This window comes from Schizophyllum commune (genome assembly GCF_000143185.2).
Source record: "Schizophyllum commune H4-8 unplaced genomic scaffold SCHCOscaffold_3, whole genome shotgun sequence".
In the NCBI taxonomy this organism is placed as follows: domain Eukaryota; kingdom Fungi; phylum Basidiomycota; class Agaricomycetes; order Agaricales; family Schizophyllaceae; genus Schizophyllum; species Schizophyllum commune.
Genome location: NW_026089540.1, coordinates 1229851 through 1256816, shown reverse-complemented (window position 1 = coordinate 1256816; position 26966 = coordinate 1229851). Strand labels below are relative to the sequence as shown.

At 59.4% G+C, this 26966-nt stretch overlaps 8 protein-coding genes across 8 annotated transcripts; 4 read left to right on the top strand and 4 right to left on the bottom strand.

Moving 5' to 3' along the window:
- Positions 1-258: 258 nt before the first annotated feature.
- On the top strand, positions 259-3177 carry SCHCODRAFT_02745340 (uncharacterized protein). The gene is made up of 8 exons (XM_050347190.1): positions 259-889; positions 938-1215; positions 1267-1555; positions 1606-2279; positions 2350-2530; positions 2582-2652; positions 2704-2817; positions 2875-3177. The coding sequence occupies exons 1-8, from the start codon at positions 314-316 to the stop codon at positions 3056-3058; spliced, it is 2367 nt and encodes a 788-aa protein (XP_050201592.1). The 5' UTR covers positions 259-313; the 3' UTR covers positions 3059-3177.
- Positions 3178-3365: 188 nt separating this feature from the next.
- SCHCODRAFT_02614550 (uncharacterized protein) lies at positions 3366-5095 on the bottom strand. The gene is made up of 4 exons (XM_003033704.3): positions 5013-5095; positions 4467-4956; positions 3630-4417; positions 3366-3579 (listed from the first exon to the last, which is right to left on the bottom strand). The coding sequence occupies exons 1-4, from the start codon at positions 5064-5066 to the stop codon at positions 3496-3498; spliced, it is 1416 nt and encodes a 471-aa protein (XP_003033750.1). The 5' UTR covers positions 5067-5095; the 3' UTR covers positions 3366-3495.
- A 188-nt stretch (positions 5096-5283) lies between these two features.
- SCHCODRAFT_02614547 (uncharacterized protein) lies at positions 5284-6223 on the top strand. The gene is made up of 4 exons (XM_003034281.2): positions 5284-5716; positions 5770-5793; positions 5845-5901; positions 5957-6223. Exons 1-4 carry the CDS (start codon positions 5531-5533, stop codon positions 6017-6019), a joined length of 330 nt encoding a protein of 109 aa, XP_003034327.1. The 5' UTR covers positions 5284-5530; the 3' UTR covers positions 6020-6223.
- Positions 6224-7414: 1191 nt separating this feature from the next.
- SCHCODRAFT_081631 (cytochrome P450) lies at positions 7415-9720 on the bottom strand. The gene is made up of 9 exons (XM_003033703.1): positions 9549-9720; positions 9456-9496; positions 9272-9403; positions 8996-9221; positions 8827-8942; positions 8649-8764; positions 8473-8595; positions 7886-8421; positions 7415-7833 (listed from the first exon to the last, which is right to left on the bottom strand). Exons 1-9 carry the CDS (start codon positions 9689-9691, stop codon positions 7746-7748), a joined length of 1521 nt encoding a protein of 506 aa, XP_003033749.1. The 5' UTR covers positions 9692-9720; the 3' UTR covers positions 7415-7745.
- A 1195-nt stretch (positions 9721-10915) lies between these two features.
- On the top strand, positions 10916-13056 carry SCHCODRAFT_02614543 (uncharacterized protein). The gene is made up of 18 exons (XM_003034280.3): positions 10916-11013; positions 11069-11107; positions 11162-11172; positions 11223-11293; positions 11344-11392; positions 11457-11462; positions 11514-11571; positions 11620-11673; positions 11722-11747; positions 11800-11859; positions 11912-11979; positions 12027-12130; positions 12185-12269; positions 12316-12364; positions 12415-12426; positions 12477-12604; positions 12660-12737; positions 12787-13056. The coding sequence occupies exons 1-18, from the start codon at positions 10991-10993 to the stop codon at positions 12826-12828; spliced, it is 963 nt and encodes a 320-aa protein (XP_003034326.1). The 5' UTR covers positions 10916-10990; the 3' UTR covers positions 12829-13056.
- Positions 13057-14604: 1548 nt separating this feature from the next.
- SCHCODRAFT_02614539 (uncharacterized protein) lies at positions 14605-21630 on the bottom strand. The gene is made up of 15 exons (XM_050344665.1): positions 21527-21630; positions 21368-21425; positions 21302-21315; positions 20177-21257; positions 19910-20007; positions 19596-19668; positions 19011-19348; positions 18380-18408; positions 17890-17984; positions 17340-17564; positions 17129-17273; positions 16834-16895; positions 15480-16653; positions 15167-15408; positions 14605-14819 (listed from the first exon to the last, which is right to left on the bottom strand). Exons 4-15 carry the CDS (start codon positions 21168-21170, stop codon positions 14737-14739), a joined length of 3558 nt encoding a protein of 1185 aa, XP_050201591.1. The 5' UTR covers positions 21171-21257; positions 21302-21315; positions 21368-21425; positions 21527-21630; the 3' UTR covers positions 14605-14736.
- SCHCODRAFT_02697775 (NGG1 interacting factor 3-like protein) lies at positions 21169-24534 on the top strand (the record flags this gene model as incomplete). The annotated part of the gene is made up of 10 exons (XM_050346910.1): positions 21169-21255; positions 21300-21315; positions 21368-21419; positions 21521-21765; positions 21847-22026; positions 22174-22257; positions 22792-22835; positions 23991-24036; positions 24136-24215; positions 24469-24534. 10 exons carry the CDS (start codon positions 21169-21171, stop codon positions 24532-24534), a joined length of 900 nt encoding a protein of 299 aa, XP_050201590.1.
- A 1570-nt stretch (positions 24535-26104) lies between these two features.
- SCHCODRAFT_02614534 (uncharacterized protein) lies at positions 26105-26966 on the bottom strand. Its single transcript, XM_050344664.1, has 2 exons — positions 26716-26966; positions 26105-26632 (listed from the first exon to the last, which is right to left on the bottom strand). The coding sequence occupies exons 1-2, from the start codon at positions 26739-26741 to the stop codon at positions 26374-26376; spliced, it is 285 nt and encodes a 94-aa protein (XP_050201589.1). The 5' UTR covers positions 26742-26966; the 3' UTR covers positions 26105-26373.

The following is a 26966-nucleotide window of genomic DNA, read 5'->3' as shown; positions in this document are numbered from 1 at the left end:
TGACTGTCACTAGTTCGACTCCGCCCAGGTCGCTCTCTGTTCTCATTCTCTACACACTGGACAGGTTGTTTCGCCTCGTGGTCTATTCCGACAGCCTCAACCATTGTAACCTGGTCTGGTCGGTGAAGTAGATGCGTAAAATAAAGGTTGTCAGTCAATAAACAACGCGATCGCGTGTTCCATTGACCAAGCTGTCGCTCGCGTGCGCGGCTCGATCCACCATCGCGTCGGTCGCGACTCATAGCTGCACTCCAATGTGTGACGATTACCTCACCTTTACTCATACCACCATCGTTGACTTTGACCATCGACGATGCAGCGCTTCCAGGCCTTCCCTGAAGAGCTTATTCGCGAAGTCCTCTGCTATGTTATTGACGTCCCTACCGACGCTGAGTTCTTCAGCTCCAACGGCAAACGAGAGGAGTATTATAGCAACAAGCCCGCCCGATGGCGCGAACCTCTGGAATTGCGTGCTGCCGAACGTCGCCCACCCGCCCTCCTGCTCGTTTGCAAGGACTGGCAACGCATCTGCACTCCCATCCTCTACCGAACCGCTATTATTCGATCGAAAGGACAAGCAGATGCGCTCACTATAACCATTACCAGAGTGCGTCCAGAGCTGGCTGGATGTGTCAAGCGCTTGCGGTTGAAAGGTGCAATCGGGATGGAGATACTTGGACTTCTCAATGCGACGCCGCGGCTGACGCATCTTGCGCTCGTCCTGCATATCTTCTCGAAGGAGAGCGTGTCCTATCTCTGTCGTGGCTTGAGGCTTGATCACATCAACCCTACAATGCTTCTTCTCGCCGACAGTCCAAAGGGTTCGACGAAGGGGCGCGCGAAGCTCATGAATACATTGACGCAAACCATTCCGACGTGGACTAGCTTGGTGAGACCCATACCTTGACTTCCGAACGCTTCTCATACAGCCCCGCAGCGCGTGGTAGATATGCCCTGCATGCAGAAGGATAGCGACGTGCTTGTCGAGCTTCTGGCACATGTGCCTCAAATCCACACGGTTATATTCCCCGACATCAAGCGACCAGGTTTGGAGCAACTGCAAGCTTTGGGAAGGAATCGCTCCCTTCGCTGCATCTTTTTCAAAAAGGAAAGACTACTCGATCCGTGGGATGAGTGCGCCGAGTGGTACACCGTGGACGAGGAGGTTATAGGTGATCCCAGATTGAGTGCTCTATGCCAGTACGATACGCCTGAGTAAGTTCCCCTTTGTCTCGCTAATGTGTTTGCTGACCTTCCTCTTGCTAGTGGGAGGCAGTTGTTCAGACACTCTAGAAACCCACATCATTCCGATTTCGACATTGCCTATGTTCTTGACCTGATGAGCGAAGAAGAATCTGAGCAGGAGACGCAACCGACGGAGAGCATGCCAGGTCCACCCATACCGATCCTGACGCATCCAGTCGACGTGCAAGAGCGCATATGGTCGCGTGTCTTCGAGCATGTGGAGGCTGACGTGAACCGCTGGGGCTGTAGCCTCGATAGTCGTCGTCGGCCTGCATTCCTTTCCCTGGCTCAAGTTTGCCAATTGTTCCGGGTTCGTGCAATCATTCCCATCCCTTGGTCTTTGTCTGACCTCTATTCCAGCGTCTACTTCTGCTCAAGATCTACACGAAGATGGGCGTCGCCGACTGGCGACAGGCCCGTCAACTCGGCCTGCTACTCGATGCCTTCCCCGCTTTCGGACGGCACGTACGCGAGCTGAGTGTGCACAACCAAGTCGACCACGATCGATTCTGGGATCCACGGCGTGCACTTCAGCTCGTGCCGAACCTAACGTCATTGCAGTCGACCCGCCAATGGACGTACCGCGGCATAACGCCCGACTGGTTGAGGTTGAAGTGGGCGACGTTCACGATGCTGGCGAAGACGGCGAAAGGGATCACGGAGATTCGCAGCGTCAAGATCGCGCAGGAGTTCGCGAAACCCAAGGAGAAGGTGGCGTCGGAGGGCCAGGCGGCTACGTCGGGTGACGGACAAGCCGGCGAGGCGGTTGCTTCCTCGACCCGAGCGGGAGCGTCTGCCAATACGGGTGATACTAGAGCATCACAGCAAGGCAAGAAGCCCCCAGCGAAGAGGGTCGTCGCCGTTCCTGTCGGGCCTTTGTCCGTCTTCCGCTCTCTGAAGGTCCTCGAACTCGACGGCGCGGTCAAGCTCAAGTTCAAGCAGAAGGACATACCAGACAATATCTTCCCGGTACTCGAGGAGCTGCGCTTCACCTCGGGAGATACGTCCGTGCTCAAGATGTTCACCCTGTTCGAGTGCGTATCTTCTTCCGCTCGACCTTCTGTCCATATGCAGGGAGTGACGCTGACTGTCTGAATTCGATAGACTGCCTCGTCTTCGTCGCCTTGCTCTTTTCCACCGCGCGCAGACGGCCAACGACGCAGGCGACTTCCTTGAAAAGCACGGACCGAAGGTTGAGGATTTGGATATAGAATACTTCCCCACCGAAAGCGTCTTCGAGATGTGCACCTCCATCCAGACACTCCGTGTCCGTGAGAGCAAGTTGGTGCGCTGCCTATGACCCGGATGTAGCTTACATGCTAACCAGCGAGCTCAGCCTCCTGACTACACCGCCGAACATTGGCGGTCGGATACGTTGACGACCATCGAGTTCCCCTCGAGGCTACCGTGCGTCTGACCTTATGCGAGGCTTTGCAGATACCTGACCCACGCTCTCAGCGTCCAAATCCCTTCCTGTCGCCCTTGGGGTCCTTTACTGTCGTCACTCGATCCAGCCAAGTTGCCGACGCTCAAGACTGTCCGCTTGCGATTCCTAAGGTGGCCAGTAGAGCAGTACGTCTTTGAGAGTGACCGATGAAGCTCGCTGTGCTAATCTCGTCGATGGTGTAGGCGCGCTATTGACAGCTGCTTCTGGGTTCCATACGCCGAGGAATTGCTGGAGAAGGGCATCGAGGTACTTAGCGGGTACGATGAACCTTGGACGCCGCGTGTCAAGCCCAGGGCGAGTGGAGGGAAAGCTATGGACGTGGACATGGATGCGGAGGTGGACTCAGACCCGGAGTGGACTCCTTGAAGTTGCGATATGGGCGAAGCACACTGATTGTTGTATTATATATCGAACTCCTAATGTTAATTGTACTCTCGTAAACTGCTACCCCATATACGACGGTCTCAGCAGGACATGCGTGCTGTACCCTTCAACTGTGCCACAGAAGCTGCCAGAATGTCAGTCGGCATCGGTACAGTACTGACTGCGAGACAAGCAATCTCACTGAAAAACATGGATGTGGTAGTACAGAACCCTTTCACCTTCGTCTGCAAGTCGAAGGAAGGGAGGACCATTTGCATTAGATCTTGCGCTTGCGCACATCACTAGACGCCTCGCACTCAGGCTATTCAGAGCAGGGATTCCTCAGTCAATGCCAGTGGTAAGGTATTTTGTGTACTATAGAAGCTACACGACATCTAGCTGCAATACACCGGTGCGCGCAAAGACCCCTACGATGCACTCTAGTAGACCATGGACGACATGTCGGCGCGGATGCGGCTGTAGTCCAACAAGCCCTCGATGTTGCCGATGGCGGCCAACGCGAACTGTGAAAATGGTTAAGTGGAGCTTCAGTGTGGAATGAGTGATGACTTACGTCCTGATCCCAGAGGTACTTCTGCGCGACACGCTTGATCTCATCGACGGTGACCGCGTTGACAGCGTTCTCAATCTGCTCCGGCGTCATGCGGCGGCCGCTGGTGACGAGCTGGCGGCCAATATCCTCCGCGACCGCGGTCGTGCCGTCGAGACCGAGCAAGAGACCAGCCTTGAGCTGGCTCTTTGCGCGCTCGACCTCAACCTCCGTCGGCGCCATCGACATGCGCGTCCACTCCTTCAGCGTGAAGTGCACAAGGTCGTCCAGGTTGGTGGTGTTCTCAGAGACGAGGTAGATTCCCCAGAGACCCGTGTCCGAGTAGGACGTCGAGAAGGACATGAACGAGTTCGCGAGGTTGTTCGCTGAGACGATGTGCGAAAGGCGCGAGGAGAGGAGCGGCGCGGCACCGAGCGAGCGGTCCCAGTTGCCGATGATGGACTGCATGACCATCATGGGGAAGTAGTCGGGCGAAGACCAGCCAACACCCTCGACGGCGATGGCGATGTTCGCCGTGCCGAGGGTGTCGTCGCGGAGGCGGACCTCAGAGCCGACAAAGTCAGCCTTGGGGTGAGCGAGGCGGCCGAGGGGGATGGGGTTCTTGGAGATGGGGAGGGTGGAGAAGTGCTTCTCAGCGAGCTTGACGAGCTCGCTGTGATCGACACCGCCCGCACCGACGAGAACCATGCGGTCGGCAGTGTAGTTCTTCTGGATGTAGGAGGACAGGTCATCGCGCTTGAGGGAGAGGATGTTGGCCTTCGGGCCGAGGATGGTGCGGCCGAGCGCCTGGCCTACAGGGGTTGTGAGCGGAGCACGAGGGGTAACATGCGGGAGACGCACCCTGGAAAGCAACAGCGTGCAAGTGGTCGAAGACAACCTCCTCGAGCTGCTTGTCAACCTCCTGCTGCTCGCGGATGATGACATCGCGCTCGCGCTCGATCGCAGAGGCCTCGAGCTTCGAGTTTTGGAGGATGTCGGAAATGATGTCGACCGCGGTCGGGACGTCCTTCCGGAAGCTCTTCGCGTAGTACACGGTCTGCTCTCGGGAGGTGTAGGCGTTGAGGTGGGCACCAAGGTTTTCAACCTCGAGCTCGAGGGCCTGCTGAGTGCGGCTGTTCGTGCCCTTGAAAGCAAGGTGCTCGAGGAAGTGTGCAGTCCCGTTGTTCTTCTCCGTCTCCGCGCGAGAGCCAGCGTCAATCCACATCCCAACCGTTGCCGTCTGCGCATGGGGCTGCGCCTCGGTTGCGACCGTCAGGCCATTCGAGAGAGTGGTCACTTCCGTGAAGGAGGCGGGCAACTTGGTCGTTGTCGCATATGACCGCAAAGGCCGCTGTAAGGGCAGTGAGCAACGCTATTTGGGATGCGCAGAGCAGTATTCTTGCTCACCGAGAAGCGCGCAGCGCCGACGAGGCGACGGCCGAGGAGCGTCCTGGAAAGCATTGAAGCTGAGGAAAATGTCTGCGGCCAACAAGACGCTCGGGATTTCACGGTCAGGTTGTCACCTGCACGTGATGATTTTGTGGCGCTGTCCGTCCCGGGCTTCCGATCGCGTCTGGACTTCGACGTCAGTTGGGCCCAACTTGGATAGACCTTTGTCTTCTCGCATTGAGTTGCCTACCGAGGTCATGGTAGTCCCTTTCTCCGTCAGCATTGTAGTATACTCCGATTCCCGATGAACATCGGCCTCAGAAGTCGTTCTCATCGTCGGCTATGTCCTGAGATGGCAATGCTGAGTGGACTGAGTGACTTGTTGGCGTGAGAAGGATAAGTAATCCCTTGTAGCATCTGGCTCTTCGGGTGCAAACCGGGCTCTGTCAGCTTTAGTTGAAGGTATAAAAGGGGCTCAACGTTCTTGCTCACACCAGCCACCACTCTGCCTTATCCCCCACCACCTATCTTTCATCATGGTCCTGCAGCACGTTCTTGCCTTCAACCTGATCCCAAGTCTGTCGGAGGCGGACAGCAAGGCCGTCTTCGATGGCATATTCAACTTGAAGCCGACATGCGTGAAGCCCGATGGAAAGACGTACATCCGCTCCATCAAAGGGGGCAAGCAGAACAGCAAGGAGGGAGCGGACAAGGGGATAAAGGTCTGTGAGGTCAATCATCACCTGCGGGCCAGTTGCTGATGTTATCCATACAGTGGGTCTTCATAGTCGAGTTCGAGGTAGGGAAACTCGATGGATGTCCGACAATCTGGATGCTCATTCTACCTTAGAACGAGGAGGACCGCGACTATTATGTCGAGACGGATCCGGTCCACGCCGCGCTGGCAGTAAGCTCGCTACGCATATCCTTTATCGAGCGGCACCAACTGATTGCTTGACCAGAAAACCCTCATCTCGCAGGTCGCGGATATCGCCGTGCTAGACTTCACGGAGGGTGTGTTCTGATAGGCAGAATCAATGGAAGTCATGAATGTACCACACAGTGTTCATGGAAATGCCTAAGGCGTGTTCAACTGACAGGGAAAAGACCAAGTGTTGAAAGGATCTTAGACTCGAACCAGTCCCGCTCGCGGAAGGCGAAAGGCAAACGAAAGGCAGGCGGAGGCGGCGGAAGCCACCTACGGTGTCCGGGCCCGGAAGCCGAAGATAGTTGGAAGTAAACGCGGTGCCCGCGAAGCGGGGACTGGAACATCTCGCTTAGTAGCTAGTACAGTCAAATTTTTCCCACGAATATATGCGACTTAGCGAAAATCGCGACGAGCTCCAGCAGCGATTTCGCTCATTCGACTTGCCTCTGCCCTTGGCTTCGCGCCAAACCTCCCCAAATGGCCCTAGTATGGTCCTCGATGGCATTCGACACCTCAAAACCGGCGTACGGCTCGTGAACGCTGCTGTCTTAGTGACAGTCTTTGCGCAGGCTAGCATCAGCGCGGCGCGTCTGAAGGTCCATCACTTTCCCGCTCTCTTCTTTTTCTCGGTCTCAGGGGACTTGTACGTGCGTAGGGGGAGCGTATAGGCTTTTGGGACCCTTTGAGGTGCGTGGCAATGTCTCAATCGCGCGCTCTGTCGTACTGACCGCCCTTCGATTGTGGCAGCATCTAGCGCGCGGTGAAGCGTGGCTGCCCGACCGCCGACCCGTGTGATATTCAAGCTGGACTATCGGCGGTCTCTCTCTATTCGGTCTGGCTATACAGGATCCCAAATCGCAAGTATCCATCGCCCAAGATCACCACGATCGCTTCGGCGGCTTCGCCCATCCCCCCGCCTCTGGCGCCCTTATGCGGCGCCGCGGCCGTGAACGATCACCAGCGCAGCCCTGCCACCTCCCGTGCTCCTGTAGCTGCCGATTCGGCTCGTCTCACGAGCGTCGTCGTCGTCATTAGTCGCGTCGTCGCGCGCTATGAACTCAGGCTCGGCAACATGGGTGCATATATTCGAGTGTACTGTATTGCAAGGAAGATATATTGAATGCAGCGTGAAGCGTGATTCTATGCCAGAGCAGGGTCCTGTAGGCTAAAATCAGGTCTAAGAGCGCGAGAATAGACAGCGATTGAGGCTGACGACGCGTCCGACACGGGTCGTTTGGCTGCGAGAGCGCGCAGAATTTCGCTAAGTCGCACAAAATCGTGGGAAAAAGCTCGACTGTCCAAAAAGTGCTCGAGATGTTCCAATCCCCGCTCCGCTCTTCTAATCGGGCAAGTATCAGCTTGCTTTGACCTCGGCTTCCGCGGAGCGGGGACTGGCTCGAGTCTAAAAGGATCTCGAGCACGAGCAATTCATCGATAAACCAGCAAAGGTCTCGGGATGCACTGCTCAAGGGGTTGAGGTTCGCTCATACGAAGAATGGTTTTCTGAATCCATTCAATTGCAGTCTAGGGAGGAGCAGAAATGAACTAAGAGAGATCCAAAACGGTAGAAACAGTCCAGGGAGCGTCGTTTTTAAGGAGTGACGAGTGTGAATGAACGTGCGAGACAGATATAACAGGTGAACATGTGTATGAGAAACAGATGAGAAATGAGACGAGACGAGGAATGCCCGGCGCGACCAGCTCAGCGGCGGCGGAAGTGTGATAGCTCAACGGCGTAGTATGTGAGCTCGACGAGCATGTGTAGTGTGGGCTCGACGGCGGAGTGTGAGATCAGGGACGATGTAGACGACAGCGCGAGGCATTTAGCTCAAGCGCGCGATGTCCTCGTCAATGATGTGGAGGTACTGCTCGGAGCGGGGCTTGGCGACGCAGGGGAAGGGCAGCGGGCGCCTGAGCAACTTGTCAGAATTTTGTCGATACGCGGGAGACGGTAGAAACTCACGAGATGATGCCGTCCATACCCTCAGCGACCGGCTCAATGGGGTTGCCCTGCTCGTCCAAAGCCTTCTCAACGTTGAACGCCGCGATGGCCTTGGTGACCGAGATCCAGACGGACACGTCCGCGAGGTGCTCACCCGGGCACGAGCGACGGCCGAAGCCGAAGACACCAATGTCACGCGGGTCGCGCTCGGGGGTCTCACCCAGGTAGCGCTCCGGGTTGAACTCGAACGGCTCCTTGTAGATGGCCGGGTTGTGGAAGAAGCTCCACACGTTCGCGAAAATCGTCGCGTCCTTGGGGATGAGCATGCCGTTGTAGACGTCGTCGTTGACGGCGCGATGCGGAAGCGCAAGCGGCGCGACGGGGAGCCAGCGGTAGAGCTCGGTGACGAGCGCCTCGACGTAGGGCAGGTTCGCGCGGTCGGTGATGGAGGGGAGGCGGTCGGTGCCGACGACGCGGTCGATCTCAGCCTGGGCCTTCTTCTGCACCTCTGGGTACTTGCATGCGGCGATGAAGTAGTTGAGGATGATGGACACGGTCTGGAGGGCTTAATGAATACGGGAAGTACCGAGGGCAGAATTGCGGCCTACCGTATCCGAGCCGGCGGCGTAGAAGGAGCTCGCGGACCACTTGATCTCGTGCAGGCGCTTCTCCGAGAGATCACCCTCACGGAGCAAGTTGGCAGCGTACGAGTTGTTGTCCTCGCCAGCCTCCTGCAAAATTTCGTGAGTGGGAACCGGCTGTTGCGAAGCGCCGATATACATACCACCGACTTCCGGACGATCTGCCAGGGCATCTCGGCGAAGGTCTCAAGAGTCTGTCTGTATTCAGCAGCCTTCTTCTGGAAGCCCGCGCCTGGGAACCAAGCAGGGACGTGTTTCACTGCGGGACAATACGAAGCTGATGAGCGGGAGCACGGGAATGAAAGAAGAGATGGGACGCACACGCAGGGAAAACGTCCACCATGTAGGCGCCTGGGCGCGTAACGTCACCGAACTCGGCCATGACCTGGTCGGCGATCTTGACGAAAGGATCATCCTTCTCCTGGATCTTGTAGCCACTAATGAATGGATTAGCGCGCGCGATATGAGCGCTGTTCAGCCGGAAACGCACTAGACCAAAGCAAGAACGACCGACAACGCCGTCGTACGGATGGCCGTCTCGGGGTCGTTGTGGTTCTCAAGGAGGCGACGGAGGAAGAGAGTCGCCTGGAGCTCAGACGTGCGGTCGAACTTGTGGACGTGGCCACGGGTGCCGATGACACGGCCGACGAGCTTGCGGTACTCCTTGTGGGTACTCTCGGAGCGGAGGTTGGAGATGGTGCGGTCCCAGCCGATCACTGGAGAGATGGTCAGTACTCGGCTTTCATATCGGCGGTATGCGACGTACAATCGGCCATGTGGAAGGACGGGCGGTCAGAGGTGTTCTTCGCGCGCTTGTCAAGGAGGTCGACTGCGACATCGGGGTCGTTAATGATGACCAAGCGCGTGCCAAGGACGTTGATAGAGCAAATCGGGCCGTCTAGGAAAGGCATCAGCGAGCGGTCCTACTCGCACCAATTGCAGGCGCTTACACTCCTCGCCCCACTTCGCGAATGTCTTCCAGGCGTGGCTCCTACAGGATAGTCAGCAAGGGGAGTTCGTACGCCAGGAACTGCGCGACGTACTGGGGAAGATCGAGCATGTTGCCAATGAGAGGGAGGCCCTTCGGGCCTGGCGGGAGCGGGCGGGGATCCGGGCGGGTCGCATACTTGTAGGCGAGGAAGGTGCCCGCACCAGCGAGAGCGTAGTCGAGGCCGGAAAGAGGCATTGCGAAGGATGGAAGTTGAGAGGTGAAGGGGGAGGGGAGGATGAGGAGAGCGCCGGTCCAACGAGTGAATGAGTTTTAAGTATGGGTGTCGGCACGAGGCTGGATAACAGAAGTACCCGGTGCGGGAGGCGTGGCTCTCTGCGCAAGCGTGACAAGCTTCGAAGGTGGCATCTTGGCCGCGCGTAATTCAATTCGTTTTCAAAAGCGGGGACCCCTTGTTTCTCACCCATCCTTCACGACCCTGAGAAGCGTCCGCCCGCGGACCCTGAACAAATTAAGAATCTCTTCTGATGATCATGTTGCGTTGTTAGGATGTTCGCGCGACATACGGGCCGCGACCACAATGGGCACGATTCCCGGCGGGAGCGGAGTGCGGCATGGAATGTGGACCTCGTCGTCTGTCCAGACCTGCTCGAGACTTGCGCCCCGCGCGGACCAGCGAAGATGATCTGCGGGAAGGAACACGGGCGCTTACGATCCAATGGCGTTGGCGCTGTTCAAGACAGCGATGGCAACAGTTTAAATCCGCGGATCAAAGACGACTTATCGCGAACTGAATTGGTTGGAGTGCATGCTGCGCCTCGGCTGGCAGATGGCGACTCAACTTGAAAATCACCTAGGCAAGAGATATGTCAGACGGGCACCAACTTTGTAGACTGAACACCATAAAAAGAATCAAAATCCTGCAGACATGTCAAAGGTGAGAGCTGAATGTCAGCTCGGGGGAGCTCACTGACTGCGGCGAGGTGGTGGATTTGCGCGTTGAAGGCAGGAAGTGAGCCAAGACGGCTCTGCGGTAATCATCAGTCACCAAAACGGGTTAGCTCAAAGTTGAACTTGGCCGGATTGATCCCATCCCACGAACCCCATTCCAACGTAAATCATCCGAATGTTCAAATCGACTCTTCCCCCGCGCGGCGCGCCCATCATCGGGCATCTAAATCTTAGTCGTGTCAAGCACTTCAGGCGTGCTACAAGCTTTCCTCGAGGCGCTGGCTTCAGGATTTGCGAAGGCAAAGACCAAGAAGTCAACCTCGGGCGTACAGCCATGTTGAGCTTGACATATACGGCCTTCCTCTCCCCGGTAATCATGGACGACAAAAGAGACCCCCTCCGGCCTTACTGTTAACCAGGTTGTTACGCGTGAGGGTTCCATGTGTCCTCTTATGAACGGACGCGGGTGACTCACTTGGTGACGAACTTTTCGGCGGCCCACCGCTCCAGGCCGATTAGATATATGAACCACGCGTGCTTTCCTTCTTGCTCTTTTGCCCTCTCCTTCTCTGGCCGTCCTTCAGCATGACAGCGACTCTCGATAATACGTACGCCGCCTGCCTGCGCGCGCGACCGTGCTCTGGACGCTGACGATTTCCCCAGGCTGGGCATGCTCTTCGACTCGCTCGTTCTGAGCGCAATGTGCGTCTTCCCCGCACTCACCTGATTCGCGCAAACTCACGGCGTCCCCTTCAGTTTGTATGGAGGTGCGCACGGTCTGGGCGATCCCCCGCACTGTGTACTGACGGCCGTGCAGCGGGTCTGCTTCAGATATGGCATTATTATCGGCACTATGCTAGGAAGGACGGCTGGATCATTCGTTCTCTGGTGCGTCGCACGACCTATTCCTCCCGACGTTCGCTTACCCTCCTTTGTAGGTAATCACCCTTTTCTGCATCGACACGGCTCAGCAAGGGATGTACGCCGGTACGCGTCTGAGATTGTTCGGCCAGTTCCCCCCGCTCACCTAAGTGTCGTGATCGCTCGCTAGCTTCTGGTACGTTCCCCGAGGTCATTGACGTATTCAATTCGCTTATGTGTTCCTCAGTATACTGGTACTGTGTAACAACACATGGCGACCCGACGTCCTTGACGGTCCTGGACGCGTACGTTGTCGTGTGCAGTACTTCCTTCCCCCACTGAACTTGAACCAGCAAACTGGCGCAACAGGTTGAACTGATCGGTGTACTTGCTCTCATTGTGCAGTCGTATGTCCCCCGTATCGTACCGCATGATATACAGCTGATGATCTGCAGGTTCTACTGCTACCGAGTCTTCTTGCGTAAGTCCTCTCGCCCGTCGCATACGCGATGTGCGTCTCATTCGGTCAACAGTGAGCCGCAAAAACTACTTTGTGGCTGGATTCCTGCTTCTCTTCTGCTTGGGTACTTTTGGTGCGTGACCTTCAGCTCACGGCTAGTTTACTTGATGCTGACCTCCCCATAGCGGTGTTGTCCACCTACTATGGCTTCATCGCGCAGTACTCGCTTTTCGCTGACCTCGTCACCGTGAAGGTGTGTTTCTCGCTCGCTGATCCCTTCTGCTTGCTCAATTGCTGTAGCCCTTGTCTATTGCGATCAACGTCACGTCTGCGGTTATGGACGTCATGATCTCCATCTCCATGGTGTTCTTCTTGCACACCTCGAAGACGGGCTTCAAGCGATCGTGAGTACTTGCCCGGGCTTTTGTCCTTGCTGTACTCATTGATGTGCCCTTCAGCAACGATGTCCTTAACCGTTTGATCGTCTTCACCTTCAACACTGGCTTGCCCACTAGCGCTGCTGCTATCTGGTCGCTCATCGCGGTATGTCCCTTCCTCGGCGCCGCAGTACGTCTCTGACGGTTCATAGATCAACGTATGGCCCGACACGTTCGTGTACATGCTGACGTTCTTCCTTGGTACGTCTCTCCCTCCATGTACCCCAACTTGCCGCTAACCATTCCTCCAGAGGGCCGGTTATGTGAGTCGCCTTCGCCGCTGGCGTACGATCATTGCTAAAACATCCCCCAGACACCAACTGCTTGATGGTGACGCTCAACAGCCGTGCCAACCTCAAGAGTGCGTTGTCAGGCTCCTCAGGGGAGAACTACACCATGTCGAGCCGCGACCGTAGTGGCAACCTCTCGTCAGGGCAACGCGTGAGTGGTCTTGTTCCTTGTTGTTTGCGATTTCAAGGCTCACTATGGCCTGCAGCTCAACGGCTCGAACGCCATCGCGATCCGCATCGATACGACGCAGCAATTGGATCGCGGGGTGGAGGACTACAAGCAGGTACGTCCTTTGTGACTGGAAGTGTTCTCGTGTAGCTGATGGCATCTAGCAACAGCACGGCATGGAGACCCAGAGCGTCGACAAGGTGTAATATTGCCGCGTGCCGCCAGACGCTACAAAACCTGTGCCGGTCTGACCGTGCGGTCACTGTTGTACTCTGTCCTTCGTTTGTATAGATTCTAACGGTACACTGGCCGCACTTCATCCAGTAACGCGCTGTAGTACACTACGGTATATTGAGCATAGACGGGGTAATGCCTTGCGAGGTCTGCGATGGTGTACAGGTCTGCGGTGAGCGGAAGAATGGCGGGAAGTACAAGCCAGTACGGTAGGTAGGGTGAGATCGAATATTCAGCACGTTCCTTCAGTCGATCGTCGAGCAGTGTCCGGCTATGGTGGCGTCGGCCGCAGCGACGGGCGCGCACCTTCGGGTCACAATTAGGCGCTAGAGGTGACGGACGATAAGCTGCTTGCAGGCCTAGGCGCAGAAAATGGGATGAAGGATTATGCACGTCTGTTTTTTAGGCTTTTCGAGCATCAAAGCCCTCTTGTTTTCCTTCTGGGGCGCGCGCTGATCGGATCGCGCGCTTGACAGCGAGAGCGACAAACGGGGGTGCGGGCATCACTCCATCAGGGGCGGGGCGATGGCGCGCGCTGGCTCGCGCTGCGGTTTGGGTGCCCGACTTGTGCAAATAGGGAATAAGAGGGGTACGGTGGGGTCGTACCTGCCGACCTCGAGACAGCCGCGCGTTTTGTTTCCGGGCTGTCGCGCTCGTCGAGGGCGACGTTGGAGGGAGACATACTTCATTCGAAAATGGCTGGCGTTTATTGAGGGGAGGGAGGCGGCGGGTGCTATCGAGAGTGCTTGAGGATGGCAGGGTGACGAATGGTGGGGGGAGACTTGACGAATGGCGGGTGGCGGGCGCGGCGGCCGACACTGGTAGGGCATGTCAAGGGCTTGACAAGTTGCAAACGCTGGGAGGTTCTGGTGCACTCGTGTGGCGGGCTTGCGAAATTCGTGCGGCGGGCCTGCGAAATTCGTGTCGGGCTTGCCATACTCATTTGCACGCCCTTGCTACACGAGGCGCCCGCTCCCCACCTCACAAGAGATTGTCTCACATCGCGCCAACCGTCCTTTCTCTCGCGATCAACCATCCGCCCACTCCGCACCATCCTCGTGCGAGGAAGGACTCTTGACTGTTGGTTGACATGGTCGAAATGATAGGCAAATGATAGGCACAGGAAGGACTAGCGAACGATATGCTTCTTCCTGCTTCTTCTTGCGGAGAGCCAGGAACTCAGGAAGAAGAGATCTGGACGAGATCGCGAGCGATCGTCGTCGTGCGAAGCTGAGGGAATTATTCTCGCGGATCGCAAGGGACTTTCACAGATCTCAGGGAATTCTTGCGCGACGATCACGAAGGATTAGTTGAATACGACGAAGGGGGCCTCCTCGACCTGCCAAGGGCATGGTCGCCGTCTGCGAGGTCAGGTTGAATTGCTTGAGTTTCTAGTAGCAGCGACAATCGAGTATTGCCTCCGCGGAATTGATTTGCTTGACGACCGCCTCCTCGACGCCAAGGCATGTCGTTGTGTTTGGGGAGGCGGAGGCAAAGCTGAAGTCAGGTGTGTTACGGTGTCACGGTTCGACTTTCGGGCCATCCCCAAGGTTCTCGGTGACGCCCTCGCTGGGAGTATTTACCATCGTACGTGAGTAAGGAGTGATGGGTTGCACAGGGGTAGACAGTATGTGAGAACGACAATGGCTGTAAGGAAGCAGAAGTACGGGACGACACACCCAGTCGAAGATCTTGTTGGAGTTCCGATTCGACGGATCGAAGGCGGAAGTTCACGCCACACTATCGAATCGCAAGCTGCATCATTGCAAGAGGTTTGAGTATGCAAGCATCTACGAGAAGAACCGCCCTAAGAGTTTCCGCTTGTATTACTCTACTTGCAGTCCACATCCTTCCTAACTCACCCAACCATACGCATCAACCTACTTCCCGAACGTATGCGCCAAGTTCACCTTGACGCCCCGCACCTCGGCCGGCGCGGGCGCGGGCGCGCGGAAGTGGGGGCCTGGGGGAGGGGTCAGTGGTTAGCGTTGGTTCGGGCGGGAATATGTCGATTCGCTCAGGAATATGTCGTGTCGCGACAGAAGGAGGAGGAGGAGGAGAGGAGGCGAAGGAGACACGTCGTTTCGCTCGAAGACACGTCGTCTCGCTTGATAGCATATCGGTTCGCTCGGAAAGATGTCGCCTTGCGACAGAAGAGGAGGAAGGGAGGCGAAGAGAAGGACGAGCGAAGTGGACGTAGAGGAGGAGGGAGAAGGACGAGCGAAGTGGACGTGGAGAAGGGCGGAGGGTGATGAGAGGGACGAGTGAAAGAGGCAAGATAGGTTAAAAGCTGGGGAAACAACCACGCACCTTTCTCCTCCACCTTCCGCTTCTTCTTCCGCGGGCGCTCGCTTGTGGGCGTTGTGGGCGGCGCGGGCGCGTCGAGGATGTTGGGGACGGAGGCGTAGTCGAAGGGGGTGGAGGCGGAGGCGTAGTCGAAGGGGGTGTCTTGGGTAGTTGAAGGAGCTGCAGCCATTGCTGTTGATGATGCAGTGGCAATCGCGGAGGTAGTGCCCGCAGTGGGGGCGTCGCCGGAGAGGTCGGGGGCGGGGCTGGTGAAGGAGGGTGTTAGTATGAGCAGGTTGAGGGGAAGGTAGGCATGTGTCAAAAGGGTGGCACTCACCCCTTCGTCCGCTTCCGCTTCTTCTGCCGCGCGCCCGCGCCCGCGACGATGGCGTCGTCGGCGACGGAGGGGGCGGCCTTCGCGGTCGCCTTGCTTTTCTGGTCCTTGCTGTCACCTTTGCCGGCCTTCTTGGCCTTCTTGCCCAGCTTATCGGCCCTTTCCCCCGCGGTTGCGTTCTTGCCGCCCGCGTCCTCAGTACCCGAGCTCGAGTCTTGACCGTCGTCCATCGCATCCTCGTCCTTCTCCTTTTCCGCGTCAGCCAGAGCGCGCCGCTCCGCGTCCGTCAGTCCCTTTTGACCTGTTCTCACAGACGAGAACGTAGGGGCCGAGACCGTCGTGCGCTGCCCGGCGGGTACGAAGGCGTGCTCGGCGACGGCGGCTGCGGAGGGCTCGAAGTTCTGGATATTGGTGATGTAGGGCTCGACGCCTTGAGTCGGAGTGGAGGTAGAGGGTAGCACCCCGAACGAGGCGTGCACGCGCGCGGCGATGGAGGCGAGGGAGGGAGCCGCAGAAACGGCTGGAGTAGGTGTTGGAGAGGCAGTGACCGATTTCCGTAGCGTGCCACCGAAGAGGGCGCTGTGGGAAGCCGCTGGGGTGGCGGTTCCCGCAGCTGAGGTGGTTGACACGGCTGACGGAGCGGTTGAAGAGGCGGAACCGCCTAACCACGAAGACGACGCCGCCCTCGCGCCCAGCGCGCCGCCGAAGAGGGATGACGAGCTCGCCGCGACGGCAGGCTTGCGCCCGAAGAGGGAGGCGGTGGGGGCGGGGGTGGCCAGCTTGGCTGTCTCCTTCGCCGTCACCTTCGCTGTCTCCTTCGCCTCCTTCGTCTCCATCACCGTATTCTCTTCCTTCTCCTGAACCTTCTCCTCATTTCCCTTCCCAACCACCGTTGCGTTGACGGTGGCGTCTTTGTCATTGGCAGCCTCGACACTTCGTCCCGCCTTATACTCTTTCCCCGCCTTCTCCGCCGCCTTCCCATCCACCTTGTCCCCCTTCACCGCGCTCCCCTTCCACCCCCTTACCGCGCCGAGCACGGCCCCCACGACCTCCGCCGCGCGCAGCCGGACGGGCGCGGGGAGGGCTGCGGGTGCCACCAGCGAGGCGAGCGCCGCGTGCGGGGCGGCGAGGGCGAGGGGGGTGGGGGTGGGGTTGGAGGCGAGGGGTGACGAAGTGTCTGTTGATGAAGAAAAAGAGGGCAGAGGGTGGAAAGAGGAGAATGGGACGAGGGTGGCGAAGGAGAGGAAGGGGCGAAGGGTTATGAAGAAAGAGGCGCGATGCGTAGAGGGGAGTGGGGCGAAAGTGCAGCAGAGAGGGGTCAGCAGAGTAGACGCAGGGAGCTAACGAGAGCACATACCCGCGATCAGGTTCCGCCAGCGGTCCGCAATGAGCAGGAGGGACGAGTTGGGGAGGATGGTGCTGGGGGACATTGGTTAGCAGTCTCCTTATGATTGACTGATCGCGTTGTGCTGTGGGACTGTTCGTGTTGTGCTGTGGGACTGTTCGTGTTGCGCTGTGGGTGACGCGGATCGCAAGAGAGGGGGCGAGAAGTGAGGCAGATGGAGGGCAAGAAGTGGGGCAGATGGAGGAGCGGGTGGGACCAGTCGATGCACGAAACTGGCGTGAGAAAGACAAAGGAAGCTAAAACTCACCCGACCCCCTCATCCGCCGCGCGCGCGGTCGCGTCGCGCCACCTGTAGAGTGCGAGGTAGATCGCGTGGTCGAGGCAGGCTTCGTCGAGCAGCACCTCGCGCCCCGCCCGGCGCGCGGTGGCCAGGGCGGCTAAGGGGAGGGTGGCTTTGGCGAGCGTCAGCATGTCTCTTATTGCAGCATGTCTCTTGCCGAATTATGGGGGATGCGCACCTGAGGTGATCCACCGCGGCGTGCGCAAACACACCCTGGCGCTCGCTTGCAACACCGCCGTCAACGCGGTCTCGGGCGCGCGCTCCTCTGGCGAGCCGTAAGGCGGTCGCTCCTCGTGATCTTGTCCTGCGACGAAGCCATCATCCCTGGCGACGAAGACATTGATCGGCGTCTCGGCTGGCACCTCGCCGTCGCCGTGCGGGTCGGCCGGGAGGGTGGGGGGCGCTGGGGGTGGGGGGTTAGTGGTGGGTTGGGTAGGAGAAAGGCGAAGGAGGTGATTCTCGCGAGCGCAGTCGCCTTCGCGCTGCGCACGCGACGCGACGTCGCCCCCCGCTGGGACGCATGAAGGAGCGAGGCGCTAGCGCACTTTTTCCCGCACGACGATGGCGTTCCTCCACACCACAGAGGCGACCTCCACTCCAAAACCATCCCAAAACCGAACACCAAACACGTCCTAAACACGTCCCAGAGCCAAACACGTCCCAAAGCCAAACACAACAACAAGCAATCCACAGACCAAACCGACGATAAGGACTGAACCAGAACTCACCACCCCCGCACAGCTCCGCCCGCAGCCTGTCGTAGATGAAGGGCAGGAAGTGCGTGTCCGAGCGCGCGTAGGAGAGGTGCGTGGGGGGGAGGGGGCTGGGTGGGGGTTAGTTAATGAGTGGAAAGGAAGCGGGTGTTAAAGAACGCGGGGGGAGAAGGGGGCGGGCGTTAGCGAGCATTTGAGGTTAGTTATTTGTTAGGGGGGAATTAGAAGGAGTGGGCGTTAGGTAGTGAGAAGGGGGGGTGTTAGGGGGTATTGAGGGAAGGGGGGAGAGGTGAGAGTTGAGTAGGGAGGGGGGGAGGTGAGGGAAGGGAAGGGGGAATAGGTGTTGGTTAGGGGGAAGGGAGTCGGGCATAGTCAGGCGAAGAAGGAGGGACGGGGAGCGGTGGAGTGAGGGAAAGGGGAAGGGGTGAGGGTAAGAGACATAACGAGGGAGGAAGGGAGAAGAAAAAGGGGGGCGAGAAAAAGGGAAAAAAAAACTCTGACTCACCGAACGCGCCAGTCGGCGCGGGCGAGGCGCTGGGTAGGGGCGTTAGTAGGGAGTGAGGGTGAGGGTGAGGGATGAGAGGGTGAAGAGGGGAGTAAGTGAGGCCGGCGAGGGAGGTCAGGAAGAAAGGACGAGGTGGACGTGAGAGGGGGTTGAGGGTGGCGAGGGTGGGAAGTTCAGGAAGGGGGTATGTGGGGAGGAAGGGTTCGAGGGGGTAGTGGGGAAGCGGGGTGTTAGTAGGGAGTGAGGTGGAGGGCGGGGAGGTTGGGGGTGGAGAGTGGAGTAAGTAAGGCCGGCTAGGGAGGTCAGGAAGAAAGGACGAGGAGGGGTTGAGGGTGGCGAGGGTGGGGAGTTCAGGAAGGGGGTATGTGGGGAGGGGGTGGGGAGCTCAAGGTGAGGGGAGGGGGGCCGTATGCGCGTCATAAGCATGCAGTCGACGGCAAGAGCACGTCGTCGCCTGCGAGCTTGCGTGCCGTCGACTGCGAGCTGGCGCGCCGTCGCCTGCGCGCTTGCGCCCCTAACGAAGCCGGACCGAGAAATATAGAAAGGCAAGAGCGAGGCGCGAGAGACCCAAGGAGCGAAGCGCGGGTGAAGTTGATGTCCCCTGCGTAAGAACACCACGCCCCAAACGCACCTTATCCGGCTCGTACCCGCAGTAGGTCTTCAGGAGGTGCGCGAGAGATAGGGAGGGCAGCCCGAGCGCGCGCGCGGCGTGGTAGGTGTCGAAGAGGGTGACGAGGGAGATGCCGATGCGGGGCGTGGCGTTTTGTGCGCCTTGCTTGCCGATTGTGGATACGTCTGGGTTGTTTTGGGCGTCTGCTACGGGGGATACGCCCGCGCTGGTGGGTGTGGATACGCCCGCGCCGGTGGGTGTGGATACGCCCGCGCCGGTGGGTACGGATACGCCTGGGTTGACTGCTGGTGATACGCCCGCGCTGGCGGGTACGGAGACGCCTGGTTTGTTTTGGGCGTCTGCTAGATGGATAAGTAAGTTTCTTGCCCCAGTCAGAGAGGGAAATGGAGGGAGGAGGTGGAGGGAAGGAGGGTTGGGGGAGGAGGGGGAGGGGAAAAAGGAGGAGGGGAGGTGGAAGGGATGGCATAGAGAGGAAGGGTGGGAGAGGTGCGTTCATGCGTGGCAGGGAGAAGGAAGAAGGGAAGAGGCTGAGGGTTGGCATAGAGGGGAAGGGAGGGAAGAGGTGGAGGAGAAGAGCAAACGTACCATCACTACCCGAAGAGGGCCCGGCGAAGTTCTCCGCGAGCCAGGGGATGTCGGAGGCGGCGCCGTGGAGGATCTGGGGTGGGGTGGTTAGGGTTTGGGTATGTGCGGGGTGGGGGGGAGGGGGGAAGGATGGGAGGAGAGGGAGGGGAGGAGGGGAGGAGGATGGGGAGGGTGCGGGAGGAGGGGAGGGTGCGGGAGGAGGGGAGAGAGGGGGACGAACGAGGATACATATGGATAACCAGCAAGAATATATGTGGACGACGAACGAGGATACATGTGGATAACCAGCGAGAATGCATGAGAATTACACGCACCTTCACGATCCTCGCATCCGTCGTGAACTCGTTGAGGGCGTGCATGTGGGCGCGGAGGGCGAGGGCGTCGATGAGGTAGTCGGCTTGTTCGGGTGAGCCTGTTAAGAGTTGTTATCCAGTGTCCATGAGGCGACGGAGGGAGGGAGGGAAGGATGAGGGTTGGGGGGAGGGGGAGACGGCAGGGCAGAGGTGGACAAATGGGGGCAAGACGTGGACGACTTGATGGAAGGAGTGGGTAGCGTGGCAGAGAGGATTTCAGGCACATACCTCCTCCCAACGGCCGCAAGCGTGTGGTGAGCTGGAGCAAGCAGACGAAGCCGCGGTAGGAGTGATGGGAGTGGTGCTCGAGGTCGAGGGCGAGGAGGAGCTCGTGGGTGGGGGTGGTGCCGTTCGAGTAGGTGGGGGTGCCATTTGAGTAGGCTCTTGTGACGTCCCTCTCGTCGGGGTATGCGCGGGCGACATTCTCCGCGCTGGGGTACGCCCGCGCGACGTCTCGACGAAGGCGTCCGATCAAGGCGGCAAAGGCCTCGGGCGTGTCGATGAGCTGCACAGGCACGGTGTGGAAGGAGGGCGGGTCGGTGGGGAGTGGGGGGACTGAGGCCGCATCGTCGACGCCGAGAGCGGGGACAGTGTCCTTGGGGTGGATGGCAGGCAGGGGCTGAAGGACATGGTGGGGGACGACAAGCCGGGTGATCGCGCGCCGGTATGGGTGGCTGAAGGCGTCGTAGGCGAATGGCACGTCCCGGTTGTCCGGCGTGGGGTTTGGGAGGACGCGGGTGGGGGCCGGTGCGGCTTGTTGGGAGACGGTGATCTGCGGAGGCCGCTTTTTGCCGGTGAGGACGTCGAGGGTGTCGTCTGCGCCCTCGAGGAGCCAGTCGACGGTGTCGACGACGTGCTTGAAGGCGGCGGGGGAGGTGAGGGGGGCGGAGTCGGAGTGGTTGGTGGTGGTGAGTGGGATAGGCGCGTTGGGGCGGGCGAGGGTGAGGAGGGCGGCGAGGAGGTCGTGGGTGCGGTCTGCGAGGTCGTCGAGGTCGGTGCGGAGGGCGTCGTCGATGGTGCGGTGGAAGGCGAGGTCGCGGGGGAGTTGGGCGGCGAGGCGGGTGGCGGAGAGCGCGAGGTGCTCGAGGGAGGGCGGCGGGGTCGACGACGACATGGCCGGCGACGAGGAGGAGGGTTGAAGGTGATAGACGCCCCGATCGTCGTCGATCGGGTATTTGGCGCGTCGCGGGCACGTGTTGGGCGCGTCGCCTCCTTCTCCCATGTCCACCTCGCCGTCGCTCGTCAAGGCCGTCCAGGCCGCCATGCAGCGCATTGCGCCGCTCAGGCTGGCCGAGAAGTGGGATAATGTGAGTTCGAGCGTGTCGCTGTGGTCGGTGCTGACGGCGTGCAGGTCGGCCTCCTGCTCGGTGCGCCACGCGTTTGAAGCGAGGCGTGCGATGGCTGCTCATCTACGACTAGAGGCCCCGTTTGAAAAGTCGAGGCAGAGGCATAGGGTTATGCTGACTATAGAGTGAGCCTGTCTACCTCCCTTGGCTACGTCCTCTCGTCTACCTCCTCTCGTCTAAACCATCCCCGCGTGCTACCTCCAACCCATCACTAACCCCAACCCAGCCTCACCACGCCCGTCATGCACGAGTGCCTCGCACAGGAAGCCTCTGTTCTCATCGCCTATCATCCTCCATTGTTCAAGCCCACACGCGCACTCACCCTCGCCAGCCCCATACACGCCTCCCTCCTCCGCCTCGCCGCAGAGGGCGTCAGCGTTTACTCGCCCCACACCGCCCTCGACGCCGTCTGGGGTGGTGTGAATGACTGGCTGGCGGAGGGTATACTCGGCAGGGGCGCGTTGGTCAAGGGTGAGTATTCAATCTTCACTCGCATGCTAGTCTTCACTCGCACGCCGGTCTTCAGTCGCACGCTTGCTAACGCTCGTCCAGGCACCGACACCCCTGCCTCCCCCGCCCTCGCGGGCGACATCGGCCCACTCGCCGCGGAGAAGAAGCTCGAGGTCCAGGGCGAGAGCGAGGGCGCCGAGGGTCGCTTGGTTGTGCTCGAGGACCCCGTCCCGATTGATGAGATTGTGAAGCGGGTCAAGAGGAATTTGGGGCTGGAAACCCGTGCGTCGTGCCTATCTTTGTGCAAGTACTAAGCTGACTTGTGCTTCTTGCTTTTATGTGCGCTGTTTACAATGCATTCACCCTTCCCTCCCTCTCCCTCCTCCCTTCTCCCTCCCACCTCCCCCCCCCACACACACACCCTCGCAGTCCAACTCGCGCACCCGACCACGCCGCGCCCGACGGTGCGCACGGTCGCGATCTGCGCGGGCAGTGGCGGCGAGCTGTTGGCGGGTGAGTTGGGGTTTGGGGTGGTTTTTTTCCCTTTGTGTTGAGGGGTTTTGTGGGAGGGGTTTCGAGTAGTTTTATAATTGGTGGAGGTTTTTATGATGTGAACGAGAGGGTGTGGGGGGAGGGCGAGGTGGGGCGAAGGGGTGAGGGGGTGTGGGGGGCGGTGGGGTGATGGGCGGGCGTGGGCGGAGGGGGCAGGGAAGGGGAGAGGGGGGGAGCGGGCGAAGGGGGGGAGAGAGAGGGACGACGATCCGTCGCTCGCGCGCGAGGGAGGGACGCGACCGAGGACTGCTGGAGAGTAGGGGGAGATGATCCTTCGCCCGCGCGAGAGGGGTGGGAGATCATCCGTCGTCCTTGCGATATGGGAGAGGGCCAAGGGCGCGACTGGGCGACGCTGGCAGAAGGGCGCGACTGGGCGACGCTGGCAGAAGGACGCGAGAGGGCGACGCTGGCAGAAGGACGCGATGCTGACAGCTGAGAGAGGACGCGATGGCAACAAGGAGAAGGATGACATGCTGACCCGACCCTTCTCACCAGGCAAGGACCAGGCGGACGTGCTGCTGACGGGGGAGATGGGCCATGTGAGTGGTGTGGTTTTCTTTTTTTGGGAGGTTTTTTTGGTGTGGTGGGCTTTTGGTGTGGTGGGTTTTTGGAGTGGGAGGCGGTTTTTGGGACTTGTTGTTGTTGTGGTGGTTTTTGTAGTGAGAGGTGGTTTTGGAGTGGGGGGCGGAGGGGAGTGGAGGGGATGTATCCCGCGCGTCGATGTGTTGCGCGCGTTGCGATGTACGAGCGCTGCGCGGCGGGGGAGGGGCAAGCAGGGGTGGAGGAGGAGGAGCGCGAGGGGAGGGAGGTGCGAAGGAGAGGGGTGCTCGCGGCGGGCAGGGGAGTGGGCGACGAGGGGGGAGGGGAGTGGGCGACGAGGGGGGGAGGGGGGAGCAGAGGGGGGAGGGGAGTGGGCGACGAGGGGGGAGGGAGAGAGGGGTGACGAGCGGGCAGGGGAGCGGAGGTGGGCGAAGGGATGGGAGGTGCGAAAGAGGAGTGTTGGCTGAGGAGGGGAGTGGCAGAGAGGGGTGACGAGCGGGCAGGGGATGGAGAGGGGTGGGGTGGGGCGACGAGGGGAAGGAGGGGTGGGAGGGGTGGGAAGGAGGAGTGGGAAGGAGGAGTGGGAGAGAGGGGTGGGAGAGGAATGAGAGGGGAGGGGTAGTCGGGTGGGCGCCGCGGCGGGGCGCGGGGTGGATAGGTGGCGCGGCGGGACGCGGGGTGGGCAGGTGGCACGAGAAGGAGCGGTGCCGCGACGGGGCGCGGGGTGGGTAGGTGGCGCGGCGGGGCGCAGGGCGGATGGGTGAGCGTCGGTGGTTGTACTCGACGCGGACTGACCGACGTGGACTCGACGCGGACTGGCCGACGTGTACTCGATGCGGACTGGCCGACGTGTACTCGATGCGGAATTTCCATGACATGTTGCGTCGCGGCCTCGGCTCCGCCTCACTCCCTTCTTCCTTCTGCCTATGCCGCCCGTGGTTTCCCTTCGGGTGTTTTTGCCTCGCTTCGCGCGTCGTTCTCCGTCCTTCCGCGTGTTGTTCTCCATCCTTTTGCGCGTCGTTCCGCCTTCTTTTGCGTGTCGTTCTCCATCCCTTCCCGTGTCGTTCGTCGTCTTTTGTGCACGCGACCTTCCCATACTTGGCCCTCAACGCCATGCGTACTCCCCGAGCCCCATGCTGACCCCCGACCCCCAGCACGACGTCCTTGCGGCCGTCGCGGCGGGCAAGTATGTGATCCTTTGTGAGTGGCGTGACTTTCTTTTCGTGGACTACTCGCCGCTTCCTCACCTCACTCACACCTAACCCTCACGTAAAAACTAACCCTCTTCCCTCCCCCCAGGCGGCCACACGAACACGGAGCGCGGCTACCTCCCGCTGTTGGCGGCACGGCTGGCGCAGGAGCTGAGTGCGGAGACGCAGGTGGGTGCGAGGTTTTTTTCATCTGTTAGCGGAACTTTTCGTGAAGGATGAGGGGGGAGGGGGGAGGGGGGAGGATGATGGGTGGGCACCTTGAGCTGCCACGAGCACTAGGGCTGCCACGTCCGGGCGCGTCGCCTCACGTTTGAGCGCGTCCGAACGTGCTCGGGGCCTTTTTCATTTGTTTTGTGTCCGACCCTCTTGTATCCGACGTTGCTAACTGCTCCATTCACCTTCAACTGACCTCCACCCCCAGACCACCCTCGGCCCGGTCGAGGTCATCGTGAGCGAGAGGGATGCACATCCGTTGAGGTTTGTATAGGGGTAGGGTAGGTGGGGGGTTGGTGGTTGGTGGGTGGGTGGAGAGTACGAGTGCAGAGAATTTTGGGAGGTGATAGATGGTGTGGTTGGAGCAAGGAAGGTGGTTTGGGGTATGAGGAGGGAAGGAGAGAGGAAGGGAGAGGGGTGTCAGGGTGAGGAAGGGGTGCATTGCATTACATGACTTGATGACTAATGATTGAGATGAATCTGTTTCTTGCACATCCAAATGAGTGAAGGGAGGAGTGAGTCCTTTCACGAGCTAAATAAGCGCAGAGAGCGCAAGACCTCAGTCTTCCTGCGTATAGGATAGTGACTTAATTCATACCTCAATAAGTGCAGAGAGCGCAAGACTAAAGTACAGTCAGTATGAGTAAGAGTAAAATGAGTAAAGACATACCCTCAGTCTTGCTGCGTATAGGATAGCGACTGAGGGAAAAGGAAAGGTAGGTACACGCATATGTACGGGGCCATCTGGGCAAAGCGTGGGGAAAAGTCATGTGATCTCAACTCTTGGAAGTTACATAAGCAGTTCCAAGGGTTGAGGTCACATGACCTGGCTGAAGGTAGACTCGCCACTAAACACCACTTTTGACACTCCCACTCGAGTCTGGCCGCAAGCCCATACCTTGGCAGAACTTGAGATGCTTCTCATGAGGTAGTGCCTTGGTGAAGATGTCCGCAACCATCTCGTCCGTGGGGTACCAGAGGATGACGCACTCGCCGGTGGCAACCAGCCCATCGCGGATGTAGTGGTACTTCCGCTGGATGTGCTTGGTCTGAGCACGGAACTGAGCATCCTGGCTGAGGATAATGGCCACATGGTTGTCGCACCTGAGCTTAGTGGCACCTCCCTGTGGACATCCCAACTCGTCAAAGAACAAGCGGATCCACGCCAAGTGCTGGCCCGCATTAGCGAGGCCAATGTACTCCGACTCGGTAGACGAGAGAGAGACCATAGACTGCCGCTTGCTGGACCAACCAATGGCGCCCCGACTTGAGATGAACACGAAGCCGGAGGTAGACTTGGACGTGTCGTTGCATCCGCCCCAGTCAGCGTCGGTGTAGCCATGAAAGTTGAGGTCCATGCCAGCATCAGTGCTGTTGTAGACCAGACACCAGTCGCGTGTCTTCTTGAGGTACCGGAGGATGCGCTTGGCCAGTTCCCAATGGCAAGCCTTGGGGGTGGCGCAATAGCGGCCCACCACGTAGGCGGTATCCAATCGGGTACCCATCATCCCGCACCTGTGGAAGTACCCCCTTTGCAAAGTTACCTCTAAGTTGTAGGTCGTGCTTTTGCAAAGTTCACGAAGTGTTTACTTACACAGCCACAGCGCCCGGGATCTCGCCGGCGACACCTCCGGGCAGCGCCCGATGCGGCAGGCGACCCCCGAGCTCACCGTTCGGGCTTTTCCGACCGTCGCGCCGCCTCCCGCCGCATGCGGGCGCGATTGATGCGCCCTCCCGCGCATTCCCGCGCGTCTCGCTTGCTTAGTCAGCGTGTCGCGCGGCCTCGCGCGAGTGCGCGTTGTCGCCGTCGCCAATCTTCATGCTCCCTCGCGCTTGTAGTAGCATAGAAATGGTGTATACAATCCTACTTATACACCGTGTACAAGTACGTGCAAGGGCAAAAGGGGGGAAAGGGTGAAAAAGGGCCAGCAAAAATTTTCGCCGGCGCCGCGCGCATCGTGCAGCCTGTACGGGCGTACACGACGAGCGCGTGTCGAGAAGGCAGCAATGGGGGGAGGGGGCGGGGGCTGGGCTCCAAAGCGCGAGTTCGCGCGGCTCGTCACTTCGGCTCGTCGTCAGGGTGTTGGCTGCGCGCCCTTGAGCAGCCGCGTACTCATCCACACGCGCATCTGCACACGTACGACCCCTTCGCACCATTCCCGAAACCGGCCAAGGTCAGGCCGATCTCGGGACGTTGAACGACGCACCCCACGCCGAGCACCAGCACCGTGAATTCCCGGTGCGGTGAGTACTCGAACGGCGGGCACTCGGCGCGAGACACGTGTTCGGCTTGGGAGGGAGTGGAGGGACGACGCGGGTGCGTGTGGGGGTGTCTTGAGGGCGGAGAGTGCCGAAGGCGGGGCAAGGAGGTCCTTCACGGCGCCAGAACAGCCATGAAGAGCATAAAAAGTGGCATGTCAGTTTGAGAATCATATTGCGAGGCATAATGACGCACCTGAGTGCATCCCAAACGCGGCTCATGCTGCCCATGCCACAATTTCGCGCATCGTGGAGACCGTTGCGATGATTGCCGCTGCTCATCCGCGCGTCGTATGCCGGGTTGGTCTTGCGTGGTAGGGCCGCTCAACGCGTTCAGACGTGTGATCGCATCTGTACCGGTACATGAGTTATGAGAGAGAAAATGTCTTGAGGGAGCGGAGGGAGGAGGGAGGGGAACGGGGTGACGTGGTGCGCGCGAAGGTCGTG

Excerpts from the sequence above, each read along its gene's own strand:
- SCHCODRAFT_02614534 (XM_050344664.1), bottom strand. The coding sequence starts at position 26,741 with ATGAGCCGCGTTTGGGATGCACTCAG. Across the intron at positions 26,633-26,715 it reads CGCGTTTGGGATGCACTCAG|GACCTCCTTGCCCCGCCTTC; the intron begins GTGCGTCATTAT and ends GGCGCCGTGAAG.
- SCHCODRAFT_02745340 (XM_050347190.1), top strand. The coding sequence starts at position 314 with ATGCAGCGCTTCCAGGCCTTCCCTGAAGAGCTTATTCGCGAAGTCCTC. Across the intron at positions 2,531-2,581 it reads GTGTCCGTGAGAGCAAGTTG|CCTCCTGACTACACCGCCGA; the intron begins GTGCGCTGCCTA and ends CAGCGAGCTCAG. Across the intron at positions 2,653-2,703 it reads GAGTTCCCCTCGAGGCTACC|CGTCCAAATCCCTTCCTGTC; the intron begins GTGCGTCTGACC and ends CCACGCTCTCAG.
- SCHCODRAFT_02614547 (XM_003034281.2), top strand. The coding sequence starts at position 5,531 with ATGGTCCTGCAGCACGTTCTTGCCTTCAACCTGATCCCAAGTCTGTCG. Across the intron at positions 5,794-5,844 it reads TCTTCATAGTCGAGTTCGAG|AACGAGGAGGACCGCGACTA; the intron begins GTAGGGAAACTC and ends ATTCTACCTTAG. Across the intron at positions 5,902-5,956 it reads CGGTCCACGCCGCGCTGGCA|AAAACCCTCATCTCGCAGGT; the intron begins GTAAGCTCGCTA and ends TTGCTTGACCAG.
- SCHCODRAFT_081631 (XM_003033703.1), bottom strand. The coding sequence starts at position 9,691 with ATGCCTCTTTCCGGCCTCGACTACGCTCTCGCTGGTGCGGGCACCTTC. Across the intron at positions 9,497-9,548 it reads AACATGCTCGATCTTCCCCA|GAGCCACGCCTGGAAGACAT; the intron begins GTACGTCGCGCA and ends ACTATCCTGTAG. Across the intron at positions 8,765-8,826 it reads GGTGGACGTTTTCCCTGCGT|TGAAACACGTCCCTGCTTGG; the intron begins GTGCGTCCCATC and ends ATTGTCCCGCAG.
- SCHCODRAFT_02614543 (XM_003034280.3), top strand. The coding sequence starts at position 10,991 with ATGACAGCGACTCTCGATAATAC. Across the intron at positions 11,674-11,721 it reads CTTGCTCTCATTGTGCAGTC|GTTCTACTGCTACCGAGTCT; the intron begins GTATGTCCCCCG and ends GATGATCTGCAG. Across the intron at positions 12,131-12,184 it reads AAGACGGGCTTCAAGCGATC|CAACGATGTCCTTAACCGTT; the intron begins GTGAGTACTTGC and ends TGTGCCCTTCAG.
- SCHCODRAFT_02614539 (XM_050344665.1), bottom strand. The coding sequence starts at position 21,170 with ATGGGAGAAGGAGGCGACGCGCCCAACACGTGCCCGCGACGCGCCAAA. Across the intron at positions 19,349-19,595 it reads GCCCTCTTCGGGTAGTGATG|ACGCCCAAAACAAACCAGGC; the intron begins GTACGTTTGCTC and ends TCCATCTAGCAG. Across the intron at positions 17,274-17,339 it reads GCCGCGGTGGATCACCTCAG|CCACCCTCCCCTTAGCCGCC; the intron begins GTGCGCATCCCC and ends CGCTCGCCAAAG.
- SCHCODRAFT_02614550 (XM_003033704.3), bottom strand. The coding sequence starts at position 5,066 with ATGCTTTCCAGGACGCTCCTCGGCCGTCGCCTCGTCGGCGCTGCGCGC. Across the intron at positions 4,957-5,012 it reads TCGGCGCTGCGCGCTTCTCG|CGGCCTTTGCGGTCATATGC; the intron begins GTGAGCAAGAAT and ends CTGCCCTTACAG. Across the intron at positions 4,418-4,466 it reads GCACGCTGTTGCTTTCCAGG|GCCAGGCGCTCGGCCGCACC; the intron begins GTGCGTCTCCCG and ends CAACCCCTGTAG.